The sequence below is a fragment of the Mustela erminea genome, chromosome 2 (assembly GCF_009829155.1).
Source record: "Mustela erminea isolate mMusErm1 chromosome 2, mMusErm1.Pri, whole genome shotgun sequence".
NCBI classification, from domain to species: domain Eukaryota; kingdom Metazoa; phylum Chordata; class Mammalia; order Carnivora; family Mustelidae; genus Mustela; species Mustela erminea.
Genome location: NC_045615.1, coordinates 57,654,284 through 57,678,988, shown reverse-complemented (window position 1 = coordinate 57,678,988; position 24,705 = coordinate 57,654,284). Strand labels below are relative to the sequence as shown.

At 35.7% G+C, this 24,705-nt stretch overlaps 1 protein-coding gene across 1 annotated transcript; it reads left to right on the top strand.

The window, feature by feature from the left end:
• The first annotated feature begins 6,274 nt into the window (after window positions 1–6,274).
• On the top strand, window positions 6,275–18,489 carry LOC116584511 (alcohol dehydrogenase 1-like). Its single transcript, XM_032332972.1, has 9 exons — window positions 6,275–6,335; window positions 8,454–8,555; window positions 11,101–11,239; window positions 13,926–14,013; window positions 14,158–14,377; window positions 14,511–14,771; window positions 15,898–16,033; window positions 16,900–17,038; window positions 18,297–18,489. Exons 1-9 carry the CDS (start codon window positions 6,318–6,320, stop codon window positions 18,319–18,321), a joined length of 1,128 nt encoding a protein of 375 aa, XP_032188863.1. The 5' UTR covers window positions 6,275–6,317; the 3' UTR covers window positions 18,322–18,489.
• The last annotated feature ends 6,216 nt before the right edge of the window (window positions 18,490–24,705 follow it).

Here is a 24,705-nt window from a genome sequence, read left to right as displayed (position 1 = left end):
ACCCTATTTCCAAATAAGGTCACATTCTGAGATTCTAAATAGCCAAGAGGTTTGAATGTTATTTAAGCCAGTATATATTATAAGTACATATTTAGTTTTATTAGAAACTGCCAAACTTTTTTCCAGCATGGCTGTACCATTTCATGTACCCACCAGTGATGCATGTGTGATCTAGTTTTTCCACATCCTTGTTAGCACAGTATTATCACTATTTTTAGTTTTAGCTGTTCTAATGGTGTATAGTTCTAATAAGTATATATAATATGGTTTTAGCTTGCATTTCCCTAATGGCTAATGATCCTGAACTGTTCTTTAGTGAAATATCTTTTATGTATTTTGCTCATTTACTGTTGAGTTTTGAGAGTTTTTTTATATATTCTAGAGATAAGGCTATAGTCGATTATATGGTATTTTTGTTTGTTTGTTTGTTTGTTTGTTTTGATGATGTCATTTACAAACATGTTCTCACAATCTGTATCCTTTGATTCTCTTAATAAGATCTATTACAAAGAAAAATTTTAATTTTGATGAAGTCCAATTTACATTTTTTTTATGAATTATGATTTGATGTCATGTTTAAGAACTTTTTATCAAACCTGAAGTCCTGAAGATATTCTCCCATGTTTTCTTCTAATAGTTTTATGTTTTTGTGTTTATATCCATGGTCCATTTTGAGTTAGTTTTCTATACAGTATAAGGCTTAGGTTGAGGTTCACTTTTTTGCTTATTAATGTCTAATCGACCCAGGACCATTTGTTGAAAAGATTTTTTTTACTCTTCTTCCATTGAATTGCTTTTAGACTTTGTCAAAATGGACATATTTGTGTTGGTCTATTTTTGGATTTTCTATTCCATTTGTGTGTCTATTGACACCTGTGTGTCTATTCATCTACTAATACCATACCATTCTGATTACTATAGCTAGAAGGTAAGTACTAAGATCAGGTAGAGTAAAACTCTCCACTTTAATTCTTCTTTTTCAAAATTGTTTATTCTAGTTTCATTGCTTTTTCCTATAAATTTCAGAATAATCTTGTTTATGTCTACAAAAAAATTGCTGGAATTTTAGTAAGAATTTTGTTAAATGTGTAGATAAATTTAGAGAGAATTACATCTTTACTATATTACTTCAAAACTTTTAAAATTCAATTTTCATCCCACAATGTCTGCCCCAAAATTACTCCTAGAAATGGAGGCTTTTATAGACATTTTTGCATTCTTTTTCCTCGACTCCCTTTTTTACTGCCTTTGCATATGACATTTAAAATGAAAGTTTAAAAAAAGCATACTCATTATAGTAAATCTAAGCATATTCTTTTCAAAAAGCCAATGACTTCTGTTCATAATGATAACCAAAATTTTATTTCCATATAATCCAAATCAACACAAAATGCCAGATTGGCTCAATAACTATTAGAACTTAGGCAATCCACCTGGAACTTCAATAGCAAAAAACTAATCCTGAAATGCTTTGAGAATATTTCAGATTTGTTTAATTAAAGTTTAACTGAAATATGATAAAAGTTTTTAGCATAGATCATGGCTTATAATAACTATTTTAAAATTATAGCTATAAATAGCAGAAGAAAAAACATTATTATGTACACTATGGAGATCACATGAAGTGATGTATGTAAGAGTACCTTGTATATGTAAGGTATGTAAGAGTATGTAAGAGTTCCGTACATACATAATATCATGTGATCTCCATAATAATGAGAGGTATTACTTTAGTATTTTAGAGGAGAGATAACCTAGACCTGGATATATAATGGATTGTCAAGTTAATGAAGATAATAAGCAGAGCAGCCAGAATTGAGACCTATGTATACTGACACCAAAGACAATACTATATATTGTATACTATACCATAGCATATCATACCAAAGGCTAATATATACAAATTACTTAAAACTATTAGATAGTTAAACCATCATCATTAGCATCATCATCACTACTTTGTGATCAGGAAGAATTATTGCTCTCAATCACAACACTGATCAGCAAAGGAAATGTTGAAATATTGTTAAACTCTCACTCTAAAGTTTGCTATGCATAAGTAAGTACAATAAACCCTATGACATGAGAAATATATAAAATGATATAATATTTAATGATAGTGGAATTATATAAATTTGTACTTCTGTTTAATCCTTCTAGGAATATAAACTGCTCCACATTTTCTGGAAGCAAAAATCTTCATCAGGAACTCCATGAAGGTCGCATTGTAGTGAAACTTCCAGTTACTACCATGATGGAGCATTTGAAAAAAATAAAATTTATATTTGTAGAAAAAGTTCTAAAATACTTATGGTGATTAATAAGTAATGTGGTTATAAGAATTTTTATTTTTTCCTTAATTTTTCCTTAATAAAGCCTCTTGTCTAAACATCAACTATACTGAGGATGATGGCTTAGGAAGATAATGAAGCATAACAAAAACAGTTCCAGAGTAAACATTTCATTCCCAATCTCCTGAAGCTGAAAAGCTAACCATAGCTATGTATCAAGTCTACAATTATTGCAGGGGTAGCAGAGAGAGATGAGGCTGAATTCTCAAGCTCAGTAAGTCAGCTCTGCCAAAGTCAGGAACATTGGCATGAATACTTAATTGTTAAGAAGAGGAGAATGAAGCTTTAAAAAAAAAAAATGTCAGAAGAGGAACAACCAAATATTATGGGGAAAAAAACAGAAGAGGTTTGAACCAAGAAATCAAAGGAAGAAAGAGTTACAAGGAGGATGTGACCAGTGGCACTGAACTGTCAGGGTAACTGCTGAAAAATGGCTATAGGCTTTACTGAAATGGAGATCACAAACAAAGTTCAATATGGATGCTTTAGTGGAGTGCTGGGAGTATAAAACAGGATGTTGCGGTCAAGGAGCAAAAGGAAGATGAAGAAAGGGTGAATGTAAAGCATCCTTTCTTAAACTGTGTCTGCAATGATAAGACTCTGGTTTATTGTTATCTTTGCAGTCACTACCAAACACCTACCAAAACACTGTAGAAACTCCCTGAAGCAATACAGTCCAAATTACAAAGTCAAATTATACATTGGCATCCTCTTACTAAGATTATGAAGTGAAACTAAAATTATTCAAATATAAAAATCCACCCACAAATTGGTCAAATTGCAAAGTCCCAATTACACCCAGGATAATTAAAATTTCTCAAAGCTAATAACCAGAAGGCCAGATTAATAGTATTTGGCCTATAACTCTTAACCCTCAATTCAGAAAGCCACATAAACATCCATCTTGATTCCCAGTAGTAGTTGGAAAGAGATATGGGAAATGGAAAGTTTGTTTCTGCTTTTCTTCTTAGTGGGAAAGGGATGACTATGTTAAAAAGCTGATAAGTTGGGGTGCCTGGCTGGCTCAATCAATGGAGTGTGTGACTGTTGGTCTCAGGGTTGTGAGATCGTGTCCCACGTTGGGTGTAGAAATTACTTAGAAAAATAAGATCATTAAAAAAAAAAAAAGCTGACAAGTTACAGTGACAGAAGAAATCAGTAACATTGAGTTTCCCAAGCAGAGACAAGTGATAGGGAAGAAAAAGATGAGTAGGGATGACTGCATTATACATAGATTACATCATAGACATCCAAGGAAGTTCTTTTCTGATAACCTCACTTTAATTCATTAATTCAATACTTACTGAGTTCCTACTATGTATCTGGCATCATTCCAGTTACTTTAAGAGAGGAAAAAATATTGAGATTCAAAGTCCCAAGTCTTATAGAAATTGTATTCTAGAGTAGAGAGTAAGATATTAAACACTAGCAAATTTGGGAAATATATCAGAGGTAGATTTGGCAGGAATTGTCAATGAAGTGAATATAGAAAGGGGAGTGTTTTGTCCAGAACAACTGGGTGAATTTTCAGTGTGCTGTAAGTTCATCTCTAGAGGGAAAGGAGGATGGAAAAAAATGGGGAGTGGGATAATGGTCAGATATTTGACACAAGTGTTGAAAGACTGATATTTATTTCAGGAAATTGGACAGCAATTTGGCTAGGAAAATGATATATTGCCAAGCACTACTGAGACTTCATTTCACCTTGGTGATCCAGAATTTACAATGGAGCCAATCAGCCCTGTGATCTTCCCCAGCAACCTTCAGCTATTCATCAACATGGCTGTGAAAACAACTACCAAATTCTTCCACACCTGCACAACATGGGCTAGTTTTCATTGGTTCAAGAGTGAGCACCTGACCCAAACTGAGCAAGGAAAGACTCCCTTACATTTTTGAACCTAAGAGGACAGACAGATCTGAACTCTCTCATTGCAATTGTTAGATTTAAGAATTAAGTGGGTTTTTTGTGGCCATATTTCCCACTATATGGCAAAAGAAAGACAGTGTTGAGAAGAGGCAATAAAAGTGCTCAGAGACACCATAATAAAAAAATAATAATAATAGATAATACCTATATATAGGCCATGCTTTGTACTTGGCACAGTTCTAAACAACTGTCATTTGTTAATTGATGTTTATAACAAACCGATGAGGTAGAAACTGGTCCAGTCATCCTCACCTTATTGATGGGGAAACTGAAGTACAGAGATGTTGGATTTCCTGCCTTATGTCCCAGCACATAAGAGATGGAGCTAAGATTGAAGGCCGGATTGTTAGTGTTAGTGTCCATGTTGTTAACCATTTTGTTGCATTGCCTCACATAAGGAAGAGGGAAAATCCTACTGAAGTTGAATTGATTCTAGTTGCTATTCCCAGTTGCATTCCTGCCCTTGACTTTGTTTGTTCATTCCTTTCATGATTTCTGTGAAGTCAACATTTTCCTCCTTTGCCTTAAGTTTGCTCATGTTGGGTTTCAGTAATGTGGAAATAAAAGAACCCTAGTACAAAAAGTGGGTTCCAGGAGGGAAATAGTTCATTGATGTTCCAGAACTATGGAATTCACTGAGTGGAGGGGATTGGGAAGCAATGAAGATCCCACCATCCTTGATTTGGAAGATAGATCTTGTAGAAAAGCAATTACATTGTAAGTTATCACCTGTCATCTCAGGATTCAGACCACATGCCCACTGAAGCTCTAAATGTAGGCAACTTGGAAGAAAAAAAAAAAAAACCTTCCTAATGTTTTAGCCTTCAGCAAGATGTTATGGGAGAGACAAACCCAAACTGGTCCTTCTGAAAAAAATCATTCACATCAGAACATTCATTCACTTCAAGTCACAGTCAGTCTTCTCAGACAATATTGAAATCTCATCATCCAAGCATTGCTGACCAGGTACAATGTGTAGTTTCCACACGTAGTGCATGGATGCAGAAAGCTTCGTGACAAGGGTATTGCAGAGAAAGTTTATTTAAGGAGAGAGAAGAATGTACAATCTTAAATTCCTTCAACGCCATCCAAGAACCTCCATTCTTGTGCCATCTTGCCCAGAAAGGTGATACCTCCCTAGATAAAGCATAGTCACTTGACATGCCTCCAAAGAGCATTCTTCTGGCCAAGTTTCAGAACAAAGAAGTTGAGTCTCTCCACCCTAGTCCAGTTTCTGATCCAAGTTTTACAGCAAGAGCTTCAGAATATCTTTAGGGGAATGGCAAGTCCCTACACTGCATGATAAGACAGTAGTTAGGGCCACGACCCTGAGAGGATTTCTGAATTATTAGGAGATATAAAACCCTTCAAATGAAACTTATAAACAACTAAGTAGGGGGTTAAGAGAGTTCTGTTGCCAGAAAAACTCCAAACTAGGGAGTTACTAATTACTGAAGCTCATCCCAAATTACTCTCACTTCCATTCCTACCCAAATTATAGTAGCTGTGAACTGTCAAGGTAATAGGTTTGTGGCAGAGAAACTGCTACATTTTATGGAGTACTTTGTATCATTATGCTTTTCCATCTTTTTTGACTCCCAGAGACCCAGTGTTATACTTTCCTTGTCTGGATCTAGCAATACCTTTCTGTAACTGACATTCCAGAAAGTCTTATTGTTAACTAATTAGTAATTGATCTTCCTTTTAGTTACTATCACTTGGTTCACATTTTAATAGTCTCTTCATTGCTTTCTCATGCATTCCTACCTTTCAAGCTCTCCTTATTCACATCCTTGTTTCAACCCACTGCTTCCCGAATCACTCTCCCATGTTCCTTTCTGACCTTCACCTTCACCTGTTTGCTAATCACTTCGCCTGTCTGGTTTTCCCCAAGTTGATGTGTGATTATGTAATTATTTTTAATGACTTTTGGTATGCAAACAGTATAAATACTGTGTCTAGGTTGTCCAGGAGCAGTCAAAGAAGTGCATTTCTCTCGGGTATACCTGTAAGGCACCAAGGAAAGAAAATTCATCATGGACACTTCAGGCAAAGTAAGTGCTACCTTTCAAATAGATCTATGTCATTTTCATTAGTTATCTAAAAAACGTACACTGAAACAAAATTAAGACACCATTTTCTCGAATCAGATTAGCAAAGATTTTTAGTGACAATACCTAATGTCTCCCACCTGTGGAAACTCAAACATCCCTGGTGGGAAAATAACTTGCTAGAAGTTATAGTTTGTGATAGTTTGACAATATTGTATCAAATATCTTAAAAACATGTCTATCATTTGACCCAGAGATTTATTTAAAAGAAATAATAATGTTGTTTCTATAAACAAGTTAACTGTGACATTGCTTTAAAGGGTATAACGCTGGAGGGAAAACTGAATGGTTCAGTCAGTTAGGCCTCTATTGATTTTGGCTTATGCCATGATCTTGGGGGAGTGGGTTTGAGCCCCATGTTGGGCTCTGTACTCCACATGGAGCCTGCTTGTCCCTCTCCGTCTGCTCCTCCCAACAATTGTACTTACTCTCTCTCTTTAAATCTCTCTCAAAAAAAAAAAAAAAAAAAAGTATAACACCGGAAGCAGATATGTCAAATACTAGGAAACTGATTAAATTAATTATGATATATTAGTCAATATAGTCCTAAGTGATCATTTTAAATTACCTGGAAAACATTTATAAAGCAAACTTCAAGAACAGACCATAAAACAGCATCCTTAGTATGATTACACAGACACACGTGGAATATCAATTGGAAAGACTTACCCTAAAATGTTGAAATAGTAATAGCTGCGTGCCAGATCAGATCTGCATTTTTTCCTTTTTACATTTGTCTGAGTTTTCCAAGTTTTTTGCCTTGAGTGTGTATTATTTTGAAATTACAAAGATTTTTTTCATACATTTTTAATTGAGTTCAGTAGGTAAAAGCAGAATTATTTCATCCTGAAACAAATAATGTTTTTTTCCTTAAAGATGTATTTATTTATTTTGAGAGAGAGAGCAAGCGTAAAGTGGGGAGATGTGGGCAGAAGGAGAGAATCTTTCAAGTAGACTCCTGGCTGAGCAAGAAGCCCGATTCAGGGCTCCATCCCATAACCAATGATATCATGACCTGAGCCAAAACCAAGAAGTGGACACTTAACAAACTGAGCTAACCAGGCATCCCAGAAGTAATTTTTTTTGTGTGTATCTTTTTATTTGAATTTCTCTTCTGGCATTTGTCTCTTTTCTTGGTATTTTTTTTTAAGATTTTGTTTATTTATTAAAAGAGAGAGAAAACCTGAGTGGCCCAGTGGGTTAAGCCTCCGCCTTCAGCTCAGGTCATGATCTTGGGGTCCCGGGATCAAGCCCCACATCGGGCTCTCCACTCACTGGGGAGCCTGCTTCCCTCTCTCTCTGCCTGCCTCTCTGACTACTTGTGATCTCTGTCTGTCAAATAAATAAATAAAGTCTTTAATAAAAATACTGGTGAAAAAAAGAGCTAGTTTTTTGTACCTATTAGATACTTTGGTTTGGATGACTACTGTCAATGCTAAAGAGGGTGGAATAAATGATGATACAGATATCCTTTTATACTTCTAGGAATTATGCCAAGTTATTCAACATTTCTGTAAAGAAATTTGGAAATCAATTTAGCCTTAAAAAGGTCTCTATCTTTTCCAAAGTAATTTTACTTTAGGAAACCAGGCAACTCAAAATTATGAACAAAGTTGTTTATCAAAATATACTTTAGAGTAGTCAAAACAATGGAAATAATTACATGTCTAGATAGTCATTAAGCAAATTGGGACATATTCAAATGATGAAATATAAAGTAGCCATTTAAATTTCTGATTACAAAGCATTTGAAGTCATGAGAAAATGCTTACTTACAAGTAAATGAAAAATGCTCACTATGTGATGGCTGTTACTAGCAAAAAAGCAGAATATAAAACGCTTATAGACACAATCTCAACTATACCAAAATTGTTGTTAAACTGGAAGGGAATATGCTAAAATTTCAACAGGTTGTACATGAAATTGCAAGGATCTTTCTTCTGTTTCTTTTTGATTTTTATATTTTTACTAATTATAACAAATAACTGTCATTTGTATGATCAGAATGAAAGTTAATTTTTTTCACTCAATGATGTCACTTTACTGTCATCATGTCAACAGATAATTACATGCCGGGCAGCCATTGCCTGGACAGCAAATTCTTCTCTTTCAATTGAGGAAGTACAAGTTGAACCACCAAAGGCTGGGGAAGTTCGTATAAAGGTAAATTTAAGTCTTTTAACTTTTATCTATGAGGGTAAATGTAAGTAAATCCTGTTTTGTTTCATGTATATATTACATATATAAATAATATGCATAGAATTTGGATTTGGGGTCCGTTCACTTTTCTTAGTAAAAGAAGAAATTTTAAAACTAAGATAAATGAATAGAGGTAATGAATGTTTAAGATATTCTTAATACTTATAAAATACTAGTAGTTCACTCATCCACCATAATTATTTTTTCAGGATTGAAAATTTTACTTAAGTTATATAATATCATAGGCCTATATAGTTCACAATGTGACCTAGAAGGTGTTTTAAGTAGTAACTTTTTTTTCATTTTTAAAAGAAAGAGAACAAGATGTTTATTCCCCTCTACTTCTCTGATACAAAATTGATATTAACAAATGAATATGCAGTGGCTAACAGACTAATTTTCCATCTCTATTGTTTTGGACTCATACATTATAGTGATCTCAGATTTTGTCTGAAAAAGTCTAGAAATGCACACTAGGACGTCCTGATAGCCTCCAAAGTGATTTGGAAGGGTTAATGATTATTGAACAGAACTGAGACCAGGGATGGGTAAATACTGACCTGTCAAAAGCTCCTTGCCACTCTCAAATCTCCTCTCAATCAATACATCTCAAATTCTACAAAATCATTAAATACCCAGTTTTAGGAGTATTACTGCTTTAAATCTTATTAAACATTAAATTCACCTATCTTTAAATTTGAGACCAGGAAATTCAACACCTGATTTAATGAACACAACAAATACTGAAATCCATATGCTTCTCGTCCATATTATATCTAATCAAAGTAGAAGGTATAGGAGGCTGGTTACAGGAGAAAGGGAATGAAGGGAATTAGAAAGATGACAAAGGGAAAGGCAGTGAAGGGAAGGAGGAAAGTAGGAAAAGACAGATGGGCAGTGAAAGACAAAACAGGAGAATAAATAAACTATCAACTCCATGTCTGCTGTTACGCTAGAGATTTTATATCACCAGAGAGAGATGGTAAAGAACAAAATGAAAAATGATCAGAATGTACACAGAGAAGGGAGTTTAGTAACTGACTGCTCTTCCAAAGCTATATTTTTCTATTTATCATCCCTTCCAACAGCTTTTAATTAGGGCTTATTGTATACTGTGTCAACATCTGCTGAAATGTTTCCTAGTTAATTAGCCAATATTCTCTGATCTTACACTGACATGCTCCTTCACCACAAAAGCTGAATCCTAAACAATAAATCCACAATCCACCAAATTAAAAGTTGCATCAGCAAGAACCTGAGCAATATCACACTGAACCCTAGACAAAATCAAGCTTAAGGACTGGATTTGTTCATAAGCACAGACAATTCCACCTCCAGCTTATGCCATGGACAACTTCCCCAAAATAACTGCATATTCTTAACTGATAGAGCAAACCTAATGAAGGGATTCTAGCTTGCTGCTTACCTAAAACAACACTTCGAGCCTTTGATAGCATCTCAAAGACATTTTAGCTCTATGGAAACCAAAACCACAGCGTATTTCTTATGAGTTATCTTCTTAGCCATTTGCCACAATCATATACTGTGGTTGCTCCCAATGTTCCAGTTATAAATGCTGCCATTCCCACTATGCCTACTGGAAAACTAGTCAGTATGCTTGGGCATATGCTCTTCTGGCTGTATTCCAGGCAGGGCAGTAACTTAGGGACCATGGTACATGAACTGTTTTATTTTTATGATCAATGTAGTTGGGTTGAGTCTATTAACTGAAAGAAAACTCAGTCCATCAAGTAAGAAGTTTCAAAACTCAATATCAACTGAATTTTGCAATGGTTAATTTTAACTGAAACTCATTTTTACATTATTGATTTGAAGAATGTTTTCAACATACAAATTTAAAATGCTGAAAACAGATTTTCCCAGGGACGCCTGGATGGCTCAGTTGGCTAGGCATCTGCCTTCAGCTCAGGATTCTGGGATTGGGTTCCACTTTGGGCTTCCTGCTCAATGGAAGCCTTCTTGCTTCTCCCTCTGCCAGCTTCTCCCTCTGCTTGTGCTGTCTTTCTCTGACAAATAAATAAATAAAATCTTTAAAAAACAAATTAAAAAAAAACAAAACAGGTTTTCCCAGAGCAGAGGAAAAACATTCCATGGTATGAGCCTAAAATTTTTTGTTTCTCAATGGCAGTGCTGTTGATAATGTGGGCAAAAAGTCCTTCATTGTATTCAACCGTCCCTCATACTTCAAAACTATTTGATGACATAAATGAACAGAGTATATTTCAAAAACCCTAAATTTATTTCCAGATCTGAACATGTGCCTTGCAAATTTGGACAAGTCATTCTCAGTCGTTGAATCTCCATTTCCTCATCTCTAAATTGGAAATGATAAGACCTGCCCTGTGTTCCTCTGCACATTGGTATAGGGATGAAATGGCATGATTCATGTAAAATTTTTAATAATCAGTCTCAGATTAAAAAAAGGAAGAAGAAGAAAAAAAGAAAAATTCCAAACCAGGTGATCCTTATTCACCTAATTCCTCTGCAGATGGTATCTACAGGGATCTGCGGTACTGATGATCACACAATAAAAGGATTACTCTCAGCAGTCTTTCCTTTCATCCCAGGCCATGAAGGAGCTGGGATTGTGGAGAGTATTGGCAAAGGAGTGTGCTCGGTGAAACCAGGTAGGAGGTGGGGCCCTAAAACGCTTCCCACAAACAGCCTCCCAAAGAGCAACTATTGCACAGAGAGGGAACTTAAAATGCATTAACGTATATTTGAAAAGAAAAAATTGGTTTGCCTCTAGACTCTAGACTCTAGACTCTTCTGACTAATCACATATCAAGTGTATCCAGTGACTCCAAAAGTCACAGGTTTCCCTACTGCCTTCTCTAGCAATCCAGAGGGGCAGTAGCTGTGCCAAACATATATCCATAGCTAAAAGAGGTTTGAGATAGGACCAGTGTACTTCTAAATAAATTGAAAGCTACTGAAACTGTTTCTTATATATATTTGTATCCCGACATGCTTAGCACAGTGCCTGTCCCAGGGTCAGAATGCATTAGAATGTTTGACAAATGAATGTTCTAATCAACTGAAATATAGAATTTGAATTTTCATTGACTGGATGATAATGATATTTCAAAGAATCAAAGAAAGCAAGTATATGCTCTTCACCAGACCATCAAAACAGATCTTCACATCGCTATTCTTAGCATGTCTGAAATGAACAGAAAGAATAAGGGAATGGCACAGACTAAGATACTACAGAACCTCACAGCTTGGAGCCAGGCCCACAAAGAGATTTAAGAGAGTGCATGGTCAGGACACTTGTGAAGCTCTTACCAGGGAATTCATTCAGCAAACAATTATGAAGTAGCTACCATGCATCTGACACTAGACATAACAGGGGGACAAAAGTAAAAGGCGTGGTCTCTATGTCTCCAAGAACATAATGCAAACAGGTGAGATACATGCTCTAATTCCTCTTAGCTAGAGGAAATGCCAGTGAAAGTTTTGTGGAAAACAATGAGCATTTGGAGGGAAAGGATAAGAGAGCAGAAGTTCTCCTGAATTTGAGATGCAGGACCTTTGAAATTGTTAAGGGCCGGTGAAGCTAAGTTGCATCTTATTTAAATTTACAAGAGATTTTAATGCCATCTAAACTCTGCAAAAGGCCGAAGTGGGGGTTGTTTCATTGTTAAGAAAATTGTAAGGGTTATCAGAAACAGTGTTGTAGACTTCTGACCAGGCCTTTGTAAGTCTGTGATGACTGTGTTAATTAATTTTCTTCGCAGACTCTATCCAGCCGGTCACCCTAAGGCCCAGGAGGGCTATCTAATGACTGCATCCAAATATAATCAATATTCTCTCCAGAACTCTCTGCAGAGGGAGAATGATTCCTTTTATTCTCTGGAATTAGCATATCTAGGAACTAAAGAAAATACGTCAGAGGCTGCTATGGGTCAGTGTGCCATCATGGGGCACACTCAGTGAAAAGTGCTCTGTTATAACCTAGCTGGGTCACTAACCAAGTTACTACACTATGGGGCTTAAATCCTTCAAATGGAAAACAAAAGGGTTAAATCAGATAACATCTCTAAGGTTTGCTCTTAGTTTCATCATTCTATTTCCAGAGCAGAGAAAAGCAAACCTACAACTATCCACCCCATAAAAAAGATCCCCAAATTTCCATTATTTGCCCAAAAGAATAATGTAATTTCTAAAACCAGGCTATATGGTTTCTCCTTCAAAACAGCAATGTGCAACACAGGAAACAACAGGTGTTGGGGAGGATGCAGAAAAAGGAGAACCCTCTTGTGGGAATGCAAACTGGTGCAGCCACTCTGGAGAACAGTATGGAGGTTCCTCAAAAATTTAAAAATGAGAGACTGTGGACTCCAGGAATCAAACTGAGGGTTATAGAGGGGTGGGGGGTGATGGGATGGGTGAGCCTGGTGATGGGTATTAAGGAGGGCACGGATTGCATGGAGCACTGGGTGTTATATGCAAACAATGAATCTTGGAACCGTCCATCAAAAACTAATGATGTACTGTGTGGTGATTCACATAACAATAAAAACAATTATTTAAAAAAAGTTAAAAATAAAACTACCCTATAATCCAGCAATTGTGCACTACTAGGTATTTACCCAAATGATACAAAAATACTAATTCAAAAGGACGTGTGCATCCCAATGTTTATAGGAGCATTATTAACAATAGCCAAACTATGGAAATAGCCCAAAGGAATGAACAAAGAAGACGTGGTATATGTACATGCATAGTGGAATATTGCTCAGCCATGAAAAAGGATGAAATCTTGCCATTTGCAATGACATGGATGGAGCTAGAGGGTATTATGCTAAGTGAAATGTCAATCAGAGATAGACAAATATCGTTATGATTTAAATTGTGTGGAATGTAAGAAACAAAATAAACAAGCAAAGACAAAGAGAGGAAAAAGAAAAAAAAAAAAAACAGAGAGGGGCAAATCAAGAAGCATACTCTTAACTATAGAGAACAAGCTGGTGGTTACCAGAGGGGAGGTGGGCAGTGGGACGGGTTAAATAGGTGATGGGGATAAAGGAGGGCACTTGCTGTGATGAGCACTGGGTGCTGTATGGAAGTGTTACATCAGTATATTGTACACTTGAAACTAATATAACACAGTATGTTAACTAACTGGAATTTAAATAAAAACTTAAAAAGAAAAAAAAAAAAACAATGGCCAGTGTTTCCCTGGCTGCCATAACCTGCCCACAGCAAGTTTTCAAACCATCTGATGAAACGTTTATAAACATACTATTGTATTTCAGTTCCAAAAGTATTTCAAACTAATGATTGCATTATTATTTTTTATATATACAGGAGATAAAGTCCTCACACTCATTATTCCACAGTGCAGAGAATGCAGCTCCTGCTTGCATCCCAAGGGAAACTTCTGTGAGAAGCAAGAGTTAGTAACTTACTCCTTACTCTTTTATTAAACTGCTGATATTGTATAAGCACTAACCTGTAACTAAAGGGCCTCACTTCTGTCTTTACAAATTCATGTGCCTGTGCCACTGCCTGCACCTGTGTCTATGTCACTGCAAAACAGTGTTCTGCCTTCTTCTGGATTAATGTTGGACGGGACAAGCAGATTCATCTGCAAAGGAAAAAAGATTCATCACTCTTTCCGTGCAAGCACATTCACTGAATATACTGTTGTACCTGAGATTGCAGTGGCAAAAATTGATGATGCTGCTCCCCTGGATAAAGTCAGTCTCATAAGCTGTGAGGTGCCCACAGGTTATGGGGCTGCTGTGCACTCAGCCAAGGTGAGGAAGCTACCTGTGTAAATGTTCAACTGTTATATACATTTCCAAAAGTTTCAATGGTTGTTTTTGTTTGTTTTCTTGATTACATGTGCACCCAGGTTTGATTCCTAATACCTGTCCTGTGAATTTGTAGGTCACTCGTGGTTCCACCTGCGTGGTCTATGGACTTGGTGGAATCGGTTCAGCCATTGTCATGGGCTGCAAAGCATCTGGTGCTTCTAGAATCATTGGGGTTGACATCAATGAGGAGAAGTTTCCCCGGGCCAGAGCGTTAGGAGTCACTGATTGTCTCAACCCTCAAAAACTCAAGAAGCCTGTCCAGCAGGTGGTCAGGGAAATGACAGGAGTTGGTGTTGACTTTGCCTTTGAGGCCATTGGACTCAGTGATGTCATGGTACGTGGGCTTGGGGCACAGTGATTAGATGCTTAATGTGGGGGGTGCAACATGCTAAATATCTTCATGTAGATACATACAAACTCTTCTGAACATGGGTTTTGGACCTGTGGACCTCAAGTATAAAAGCAGAATGTAAATTCACTCTAAAATATTTATTTTAAAAATAAAAGCAATATATACTTAAAAATATGTCATTGTAGCACACAAAGTTTAAACATTTGAAAGGCCACAATACCAGTAGTCCCTTTTCTTTATTCTTAGCTCTGCATATATGCTTTTATATTTAAGTATAAACATTATTTAACTCACGTGGTAATTATGGGTCCTATATTAGAACCATTCATTCATTTGAAAAATGAATTCCTATGCACCAATGCGTTATGTTCTAGGCATACAAGGGTGAATAAAATATGTACCTTTCAGATCTTACAGTTTAGAGGACAGCAGGTAGACAATTCATATGTACCTAAGGTACTTAACTGAAAAATAAAGGAAGTAAAGGTAGTGGTAGAGATAACAGGAAAGAGAAAATAAGGCAAAACAGAGGAAAAGTGAAAGACAGATTCAGTCAACTTTTGCTGGTACAAAGCAGAGAAGAAAGTAAAATAATTAAATGTGAAGAAGTACACTGAACATCCCTACCAAACTGAATTTAAAAAAATAATAAAACTTCACATACCCATATATATATATTTGTTTTATTTTATACAAATGGGTAAGACAGAGAACCATAGCTAGTGGACAATTTTATTTAACAAATATACGGTCCTTATTATATCCCAGGTAGTGTTCTAAATGTTTTAAGAATGATAAATCACTTAAATCTCATAACCACTCTATGAAGTAAGGTAGTATTATTATTCTTTTTACAATGAAGAAACTGAGGCATAGGGAGGTTAAGTAACTTACCTCAGGTCATCCAGCTAGCACAGTCTGTGCTCTTTCCCACTAAACTCTGCTGATTTTCTAATGAGATCCCATCACTGGCAGTGTTGAAACTGAGGTTGAGGTAGTATCTGGCCAGGAAGAGATGCAAGATTTAGGAACTTGATTCCTTCCACTTCTGGTGGTAGCTGTCACTTACTCCTGGGAGGGTGCTTATGGTCATTATTATCATTATCAGCTTGCTGCTTGGGATTCCTGCCACCTGAGCCATGGTGTCTGTCTGATCGTTGGGGTGGCTCCAGTAAATACAAAGCTTTCCCTGGCTGCACCAATGATTGTCTCTGGACGGACGTTGAAGGGAGTATGCTTAGGAGGTAGGTCGATGACTAGGAGGGGCTGGTTGGTTGCTCTCATGAAATCCCTTTGAGTTTGTAGAAACATAGAATTCAAAATTCTTCTCCTTGAGGAAACAGAATTATAATGGTAGGAAAGATTTCTCCAATGAGTTGGAAAATTTTGTTAAATCGATTTTAGTTAATTTAATTAAACAGGATTTTTAAGTCCAAATATAATTTTTATCTCCTGCAAAAATAGTTTTGGGGTTTTTCCAATGTTTCAAATAATTTAGTCAATCTCAGTTCCATGCCAGTGGGTTTGTTGTGCTTTTTTAGCCGCAAAGCTTCTCAATTGTATAACACTATATAAATTATATATATATTTTTTACATATATATAAAAAATATAAGCTCTCTCTATATATATTTATATATAAATTATTTATAAATATGTAACATATATATATATATAAATCATTTATAAATATATAACATCAACCTAGTGTTTTGGCACCGGCTCTTATCTTTTAAGAAGAGCCTTTATTTATGAGCAATGTCAACCAACAGCTTTAATCAATTAATATTCCCAAATTTCCCCATTGCTCTGATACTAAGTTTCCAATGCCATCTCCATGCATGTGAATACACAAAGGATGAAATGTTTATGCCATGGTAAGCCCAGGAACTGAGCTAGAGAATTCTAGTTTAAAAGTACCATTTTTCAACTGAGTAACATGTGAATATTGACCCAGTTTTTCTCCAAAGGAATTCTGGGTAACAGAATTTCTGGAGCAGCACACTTAATAACAGTAGTCAATGGTTTCTGATGTACAAATGATTTATTTTCCATGTTTAATGTTAATTTTTCAGAAGAAAATCTCCATGACATAATTTTTTGTTTTGCAGATTATAAAACCAGAGACTGTATTCCCCAACTAGTGACTAGTTACCTGCAAAATAAAATTAATATAGATCCATTAGTAACCCATCAGTTGCCTTTTGACCAACTCCACAAAGCTTTTGAGTTGTACCATGCTGGAAAAACGTGAGTGCTTTATTTAATGATCTTCTATACCCTGAATTCACAGTGAAAATGACTACTCAAACATTTCCAAGTGGTTTTGTGACAAAGAGACGGCTATTTGGATCTTTAATATCTTTCACATGCTCAACCCTATTCCTGACTGTCACCAGAATAAGAAAAGGTTTTACCTGTAGGTCCCTCTTTAGGAAATATCCTCATCGACCTATTTTAAAGAAATGTTCAAGAATTCAATATAATACTAAGAACCACTCCACACTACATTGGTCAATTATGCATTTTTTTTTCTGGTTAGAGACATGATCTAGAATGAATGAGTTGATATGATTGGAGTCATACAATCTTGCGAGGAATCTTAGAGGCCAAGGTTTAGACTCCACCTAGAGCACAAATCCTTCTACGTCATTTCTGACAAATAGACACTCTGCTTCAGCTAGCAGGAATGGAGTGTTCACTCAGTGTGTTCATTTTTTCAATGTTCATTTAGTGATAGTATAATATTAGCCAGGACTTTCCTAAGTGCTGGATACATAGAAGAGAACAAACAATAATAAATAAATAGGGAATTACTCCTGTGATGAATGCTTTGATTTTCTCATTCTGATTCTAAACACATCTCCTTGTCATATTCTCTTCCCCAACTCTACCTACAGATTTTCTGTTTAAGTGATTTTTAAAAAAAAAATTTCTCTAGGTCTTTAAGTTTTACCTTACTATACTGCTTTCTTGGTTTTGACCCAGCATGTCAGCCCATCTAAATCAGGAATGAAGAATCAAGAAACCTCATCTGAAATTTTATAATCAGATTACAGAGAATGCAGAGAGGGGATCTATCAAGCAGAAGAAAGACTTTAAAAGGAAAGGAATCCCCCCAAAATGCATTTTTTTTCTTTCCTCTTCAGACACAGTGCTAGATCTTGGGATTGACAGATGCTGATCAGAAGCTATAGCAGAGGATTTGGATGTCTTTGTGGTCATGCAGCCTGAGGGAGCTGGGCTCAAAGCTGAGGCCTTCCTTTCTGATGTTGGATCCTGATGTTGATCCTGCTTTCACCATATCCACGTGGTGATATTAATGATGATCCCAAACAGATGATCAGTCAATATTTCATACAGGTGTACTGGGTTGAAGGTGGTCAGGAGGGGGTATAGAGAAGAAAGTAGGCAATGCAACCTCACATGGTACTGTGCAAAATTGCTTTGCTGAAATCACTGTTTCTTAAGCACATCAATCATTTTATTACTGCACTTTTTGTTTCAGCATCCGCTGTATCCTGCTATTCTGAGATCCCAGATGATAAAAGGTGCAGGGACCTCCTTGGGGATTTCATTCCTTCGTGTATCACCTCTCTGATTGTTCCAGTACAGAGGAAGAGTATCAAAGATGGAAATGTAGTGTAACTGTGCAAAATAAAATAATGCATCTTGAATGTCACTGTAATAAAATAACTTCTTAGAGAATGGATGTTATATAATTCATTCTATGACTTTAAGAAGAGAGATGATGGGATTTAGTGGTGACATTGTTGATAATGCCTATCAACCCAACTTACCTCTGTCACCAGTACATAAAAGTGTCATTGAGTTATCCCTTGTTCCCATCCACAGAGTACCTCCGTAATACACAAATTTCTCTGTATCTTTCATGCCATAAAAGAGTTTGTATGATTTTGCTGCTTCTTCAACATGCTGGGATGTCATAAATCTTTGGAAGTCTAACTCAGGACACAGTAAGCCATTTTCTATACTAATCCTAATTATCATATGCCTTTACCCATGAAATGTCAGACCACAGTTCCCATCTGCTTTCAAACATGAAAACACATTTGGAAAATCTTGCCAACTTCATCCCTACGTAGCAGGTATATGACCCTCTCAGAAGAATTCCTTCATATTTACAGCCTCCTAACTTCCTTTTAAAGTCTTTGAGTCAGTATAACCATTCCCTCATTGGGATTGAGAGATTTGGAGCAGAAGCAAAAACTTATGTCCTCTTATCCTGCTTCTTTTCTTATATTTTTCATCTGTCCTTGAGTCATTTCCACTCTCCTTAATCCTTCAACTTTTGAAACACAAAAGCCAAGAGTAAAATTTCTCTTATAATCATTTTAGTTGCAATATCCCTTTCTGATATTTGGGCACAGAATGGCCAGTTGACATAAAGGGGGAAGGTACAAGAATGAAAGAAAACACATAAAAAAAAATGTTTCCCAAAGGTGACTATGTTAAATATGATCCTGACAGGTTAGTTCTGTCACCTTCATAAGTCCTTTCCTCTCTGAGTATCAACTGCCACACTATAAAATGGAGAAAATAAGAGCAAAGTTGTTGGATGATTTTTAAGACTGGAGATCATGTGTATAAACATAAAAATAAAATGGAAAACCTCTAAAAAGTTTAAAGAATAAAATAATTAGGATTTTTAAAAAGAGGGAGAAGATAAAACAAAGAATATTTTAAACTAATCAGTCAAATAAAAATTTATTATAGAATCAAAACATCCTACAGAATAAATTAATAATTTAATTAAGATTAGGAAGAATTGAATTTCAAAAGAACACAATGAAAACTGGGGTTTTTTTTTAAAAAGATTTTACTTATTTATTTTTCAGAGAGAAAGAGAGAGCACAAGCAGGCAAAGTGGTAGGCAGAGGCAGGGAGAGAAGCAGGCTCCCTGCTGGACACAGAGCCCAATACAGGACTCAATCCCAGGACCCTGGGATCACAACCCAAGCCAAAGGCAGTTACTTAACTGACAGAGCCACCCAGGCCTCCCCAGTGAAAACTGTTTTAAATAAAATATAAAAGCTATCAAATTGACCCAAAATATGAGAAAGAAAATAAAACAGTAATAGAACACATTCTTAATAAATCACAAATAGAAAAAAAAAAATGGTAGCATTGTTGCATCCCAGAATAGCCCACTTACAACACAGGGACCAAATCCTGCTCACAACAGGCAAAGAGAGCCATCACAGATGACTGGACTGAAGGAAAACAAAACTCAGCCACAATAGTAGTGTGCATGCAACATACATAGGAGGTCACCCCTGATGTGCTAGGTACTGGTGAACAGGGGACACCGCACTGCAGGACACTACAAGACATTTTCATTAGGCCACTACTTTCAAAAGCAGAGGACATACCTGTCTTTGCTAAGACAAAGAAACAAACACAGAGAATTAAACAAAATGAGGAAATAGAGGAACATGTCCCAAAGGAAAGAATAGGATAAAATCACAGCAAGAGAGCTAAACAAAGTGGAGATAACTAATAAGTCTGCTAGAGAATTTAAAGTAATGGTCATAAGGATAGTCACTGAACTTGAAAAAAGAGTGGAGGACCTCAGTGAAACCCTCAACAAAGAGAAAGAAAAAATTAAAAAGAACCAATCAGTGATGAAGAACTCAATCACTGAAATTAAAAATAAGCTAAAGGAAGCAGAAGAATGGATCAGTGACCTAGAGAACAAAGTAATGGAAAGCAATCAAGTTGTACAGGAGAAAGATGAAAGAATAATTTTAAAAATGCAAATAGATTAAGGGACTTCAACAACACCTTGAAGAATAAAAACATTTGGGGAACCTGGGTGGCTCAGTGGGTTAAAGCCTCTGAGAGAGCCTGCTTCCTCCTCTCTCTCTGCCTGCCTCTCTGCCTACTTGTGATCTCTGCCTGTTAAATAAAATATTTTAAAAAACAAAAACAAAAACAACAACATTTGCATTATAGGAATCCCAGGAGGAGAAAAGAGGAGAAATTGGGCAGAATATTTATTTGAAGAAATAATAGCTGAAAGCTTCCCAAATCTGAGGAAGGAAATAGATATCCAGATGCAGAAAGTATAGAGATTCCCCCAACAAAATCAACCCAAAAACATCCACACCAAGACACATAGTAATTAAAATGGCAAGGAGTAGGGATAAAGAGAAAATTTTAAAATTAACAAGTGAAGAGACAGTTACAAACATGGGAAACCCCATAAAGCTATCAGCAGATTTTCTAGCAGAAACTTTGTTGGACAGAAGAGAGAGGCACAATATATTCATAGTGCTGAAAGACGAAAACCTGCAACCAAGAGTATTCTATCCAGTAAGACTATCATTCAGAATAGAAGGAAAGATAAAGAGTGTCTGAGACAAACAAAAACTAAAGGAGTTCATTACCACTAAACCAGTCCTACAAAATGTTAAAGTGAACTCATTGAGTGGAAAGGAAAAACCACAAGAAATATTTTTTTTAAAAAAAGTAAGAAACACAAAAGCAGTGAGTATAAATAAGTATATCTGCAAAAATCAGTGAAGGAAATCACAGAATAAAAGGGTGTAAAGTTTGACACCATATAACTAAAACGTGGTGGGGAGGGGGAGTAAAGAATGGGTTCATATGTAAGCAAACATCAACTCAATATATATGGCTATATGCAGAAGATGTTATATACAAACATAATGGTAACAAATCAAAAACTGGTAACAGGTATGCAAAAGGAAAAAGAGAGAGAGAGAGAAAGGAATCCAAGTATATCCCTAAGAAAGCCAGCAAACTGAAAAAAGAGCAAGAGATGAAGGGATAAGAGAAGAAATACAAAAACAGCCACAAAGCAAGTAACAAAATGGCAATAAACACATACCTATTAATAATTACTTCAATGTAAATGGAATAAATGCTCCAATTGAAAGATATAGGGTGACCAAATGGATAAAAAAGCAAGAGCCATCTATATGCTGCCAACAAGAGACTCAGTTCCGACCTAAAGACACATGCAGATTGAAAGTGAGGGAATGGAGAAATGTTTCATGCATATGGATGTCTAAAGAAAGCCAGGGTAGCAATACTTACACAGGATAAAAATAGACTGTAACAAGAGACAAAGAAGGACACAATATAATCATAAAAGAGACAATCCAAGAAGATATAACAACTATAAATGTGTATGCACCAAACATGGGAGCACCCAAATACATAAAACTGTTAAGAACAAACAAAAAGGAACTAAATGATAAAAACACAAAAAGAGTAGGGGAACTTAACACCACACTTAACATCAATGGACAGATCATCCCAAAGAAAATCAACAAGGAAAGAGTGAATTTGAATTACACTCTAGGCCAGATGGATTCAACAGGTATATACAGAATATTCCATTCTAAAAGAGAAGAATGCAAATTTATTTCAAGTGCACATGGATCATTCTCCAAAATAAATCACATATTAGGCCACAAAACAAGTCTCAAAAAATATAGAGATCAAAGTCACATCATGCATCTTTTCTGACACAGTGCTATGAAACTAGAGATCGATCACAAGAAAAAAATCTAGAAAGAACACAAATATACAAAAGTTAAATAACATGCTATTAAACAATGAATGGGTCAACCAGAAAATCGAAGAAGAAGTAAAAAATTACATGGAAACAAATGATAAGGAAAAAAAATGGTTGAAAATCTTTGGGATACAACAACAGTGGTTCTAAGAAGGAACTTGGTAGCAGTACAGGCCTACCTCAAGCAAGAAAAATCTCAAATAAACAAGGCAATCTTATATGTTCATTAAAGCTAAATGTAAACCTTTATTTACATTTATCCCTGTTACATTTAACTTTATTAGTTCAGGCCAGTTATTGCAACACATTAACAGCTTTTTGAATCTTGACTTTGCTAACGTACTAATGTGATTCATGGATTTGATGTTATTAATGAAAGCATTGAAATGACAGATTCTAGAATAGAAAATTTAAGAAGTATATGTGCCAAAAGGTAGGCACTAGCATGTTCCCAAAGTAGCATTATCCATGGTATTTTCAATCTAGTAACAGCCCAAATGTTTATCAGTTGTAGAACAGACAAATTAATTATGGTATATTTACAGAATGGAAGACTGTACGGGAAGGAAAATAAATGAACTACACTAGAACAATTACTTTAATGAATCTCACAAGCTGGTGTTAAACAAAAGACCCCAGATACAAAAGAATATATAGTGTATTTTCATAAATTTAAAAAACAGATGAAACTCATTTATGACTAGGTATCAATATACTGGTTATCTTTAGGCAGAAATTAGTGGTTGAGAAAGTGTGCAAGGTGGGCCCTTGAGATGATAATGAAGTGTTTCACTTTTTGACCTGGATGATTCTATGAAAGTGTTCACTTGGTGATAATTCTTCAAGCTGCATACTAAAGGTTTGTGAGTTTTTCTGTATGTTTCTTACATGTCAATGAAAAGTTTATTTTATTAAAAAAACAAACAAAAAAAACCGTAACCTAGAGGAGCTAGAAAAGAACAAACAAAACTCAAAACCAGCATATGGAAGGAAATAATAAAGATTAGAGCAGAAATAAATGATACAGAAATTTAAAAAAAAATAGAATAGCTCAAGAAACTAGAAGCCAGCTCTTTGAAAAAATTGACAAAATTGATAAACTTCTCATAAGACTCATGAAAAAGAAAAAAATCTCAAAATCAGAAAAGAAAGAGAAGAAATGACTGACCACAAAAATACAAAAGATTGTAAGAGAATATTATGAAAAATTGTATGCCAACAAATTGAGCCTCTAGAAGAAATGAGTACGTTCCAAGAAACATATAACCTACAAAAACTGAAAGAGGTAGAAATAGAAAATTTGAAGACACCCATTACCAGAAATCAAATTTAATCATCAATCAAAAAACGGCCAACAAAAAAGTCCAGAACCAGACAGCTTCACAGATGAATTCTACCAAATATTTTAAAGATTTTATTTATTTGAGAGAGACTGCATGCAATGGGGAAAGGCAGTGGGAGAGGGAGAAAGAGAATCTTTTTTTTTTTTCTTTTAAGATTTTATTTATTCATTTGAGAGAGAGAGAGTGAGAAAGAGCATGAGAGAAATAAGTCAAAGGGAGAAGCAAACTCCCCATAGAGGTGAGAGCCAGGACTCTGGGATCACGACCTGAGCCAAAGGCAGTAGCTTAACCAACAAAGCCACCCAGGATTCCCGACAGAGAGAATCTTAAGCAGACTTCCTTTGAGCTCAGAGTCCAGAGCCAGATGCAGTGCTGGATCTCACAACCCTGGGACAACAAAATAAGCCAAAACCAAGTGTCGGAGGCCCAACCAGCTGCACCATCCAGACACCCTTCTACCAAATATTTAAAGAAAAGTTAATCCCTGATCTTCTCAAACTTTTCCAAAAAATAGAACAGGAAAAAAACTTCGTAAATCATTCTGTGAGGCCAACATTATTCTAATATCAAAACTAGATAGAGATACCACATAAAGAAGAGAACTATAGGCCAGTATCTCTGGTGAATATAAGTGCAAAATTCCGCAACAAAATAATAGCAAACAGAATCCAACAAAAAAATTATTCACCACACTCTTTTGGGATTTATTCCTAAGATGTGAAGGTGGTTCAATATTCACAAATCAATCAATGTGTTATATCACATCAATAACAGAAAGAATAAAAACCACATGATCATTTCAAGAGATGCAGAAATATATATAGGAAAAAGCTTTTGACAAAGTACAACATCCATTAATGATTTAAAAAAAAACCCTCAACACAATAGCTTTAGAGGGAATAAATCTCAAAATAATAAAGGCCATATATGAAAAGCCCACAGCTAACATCATACTCAATGGGGGAAAACTGAGCACTTTTCCCCTAAAGTCAGGAACAAGGCAAGGA

What these genes read in the sequence shown, in the direction of transcription:
- LOC116584511 (XM_032332972.1), top strand. An exon ending in AGTGTGCTCGGTGAAACCAG is followed by an intron (nt 11,240 to 13,925) that starts GTAGGAGGTGGG and finishes TTATATATACAG; the next exon opens with GAGATAAAGTCCTCACACTC. An exon ending in TTGGACTCAGTGATGTCATG is followed by an intron (nt 14,772 to 15,897) that starts GTACGTGGGCTT and finishes TATCATTATCAG; the next exon opens with CTTGCTGCTTGGGATTCCTG.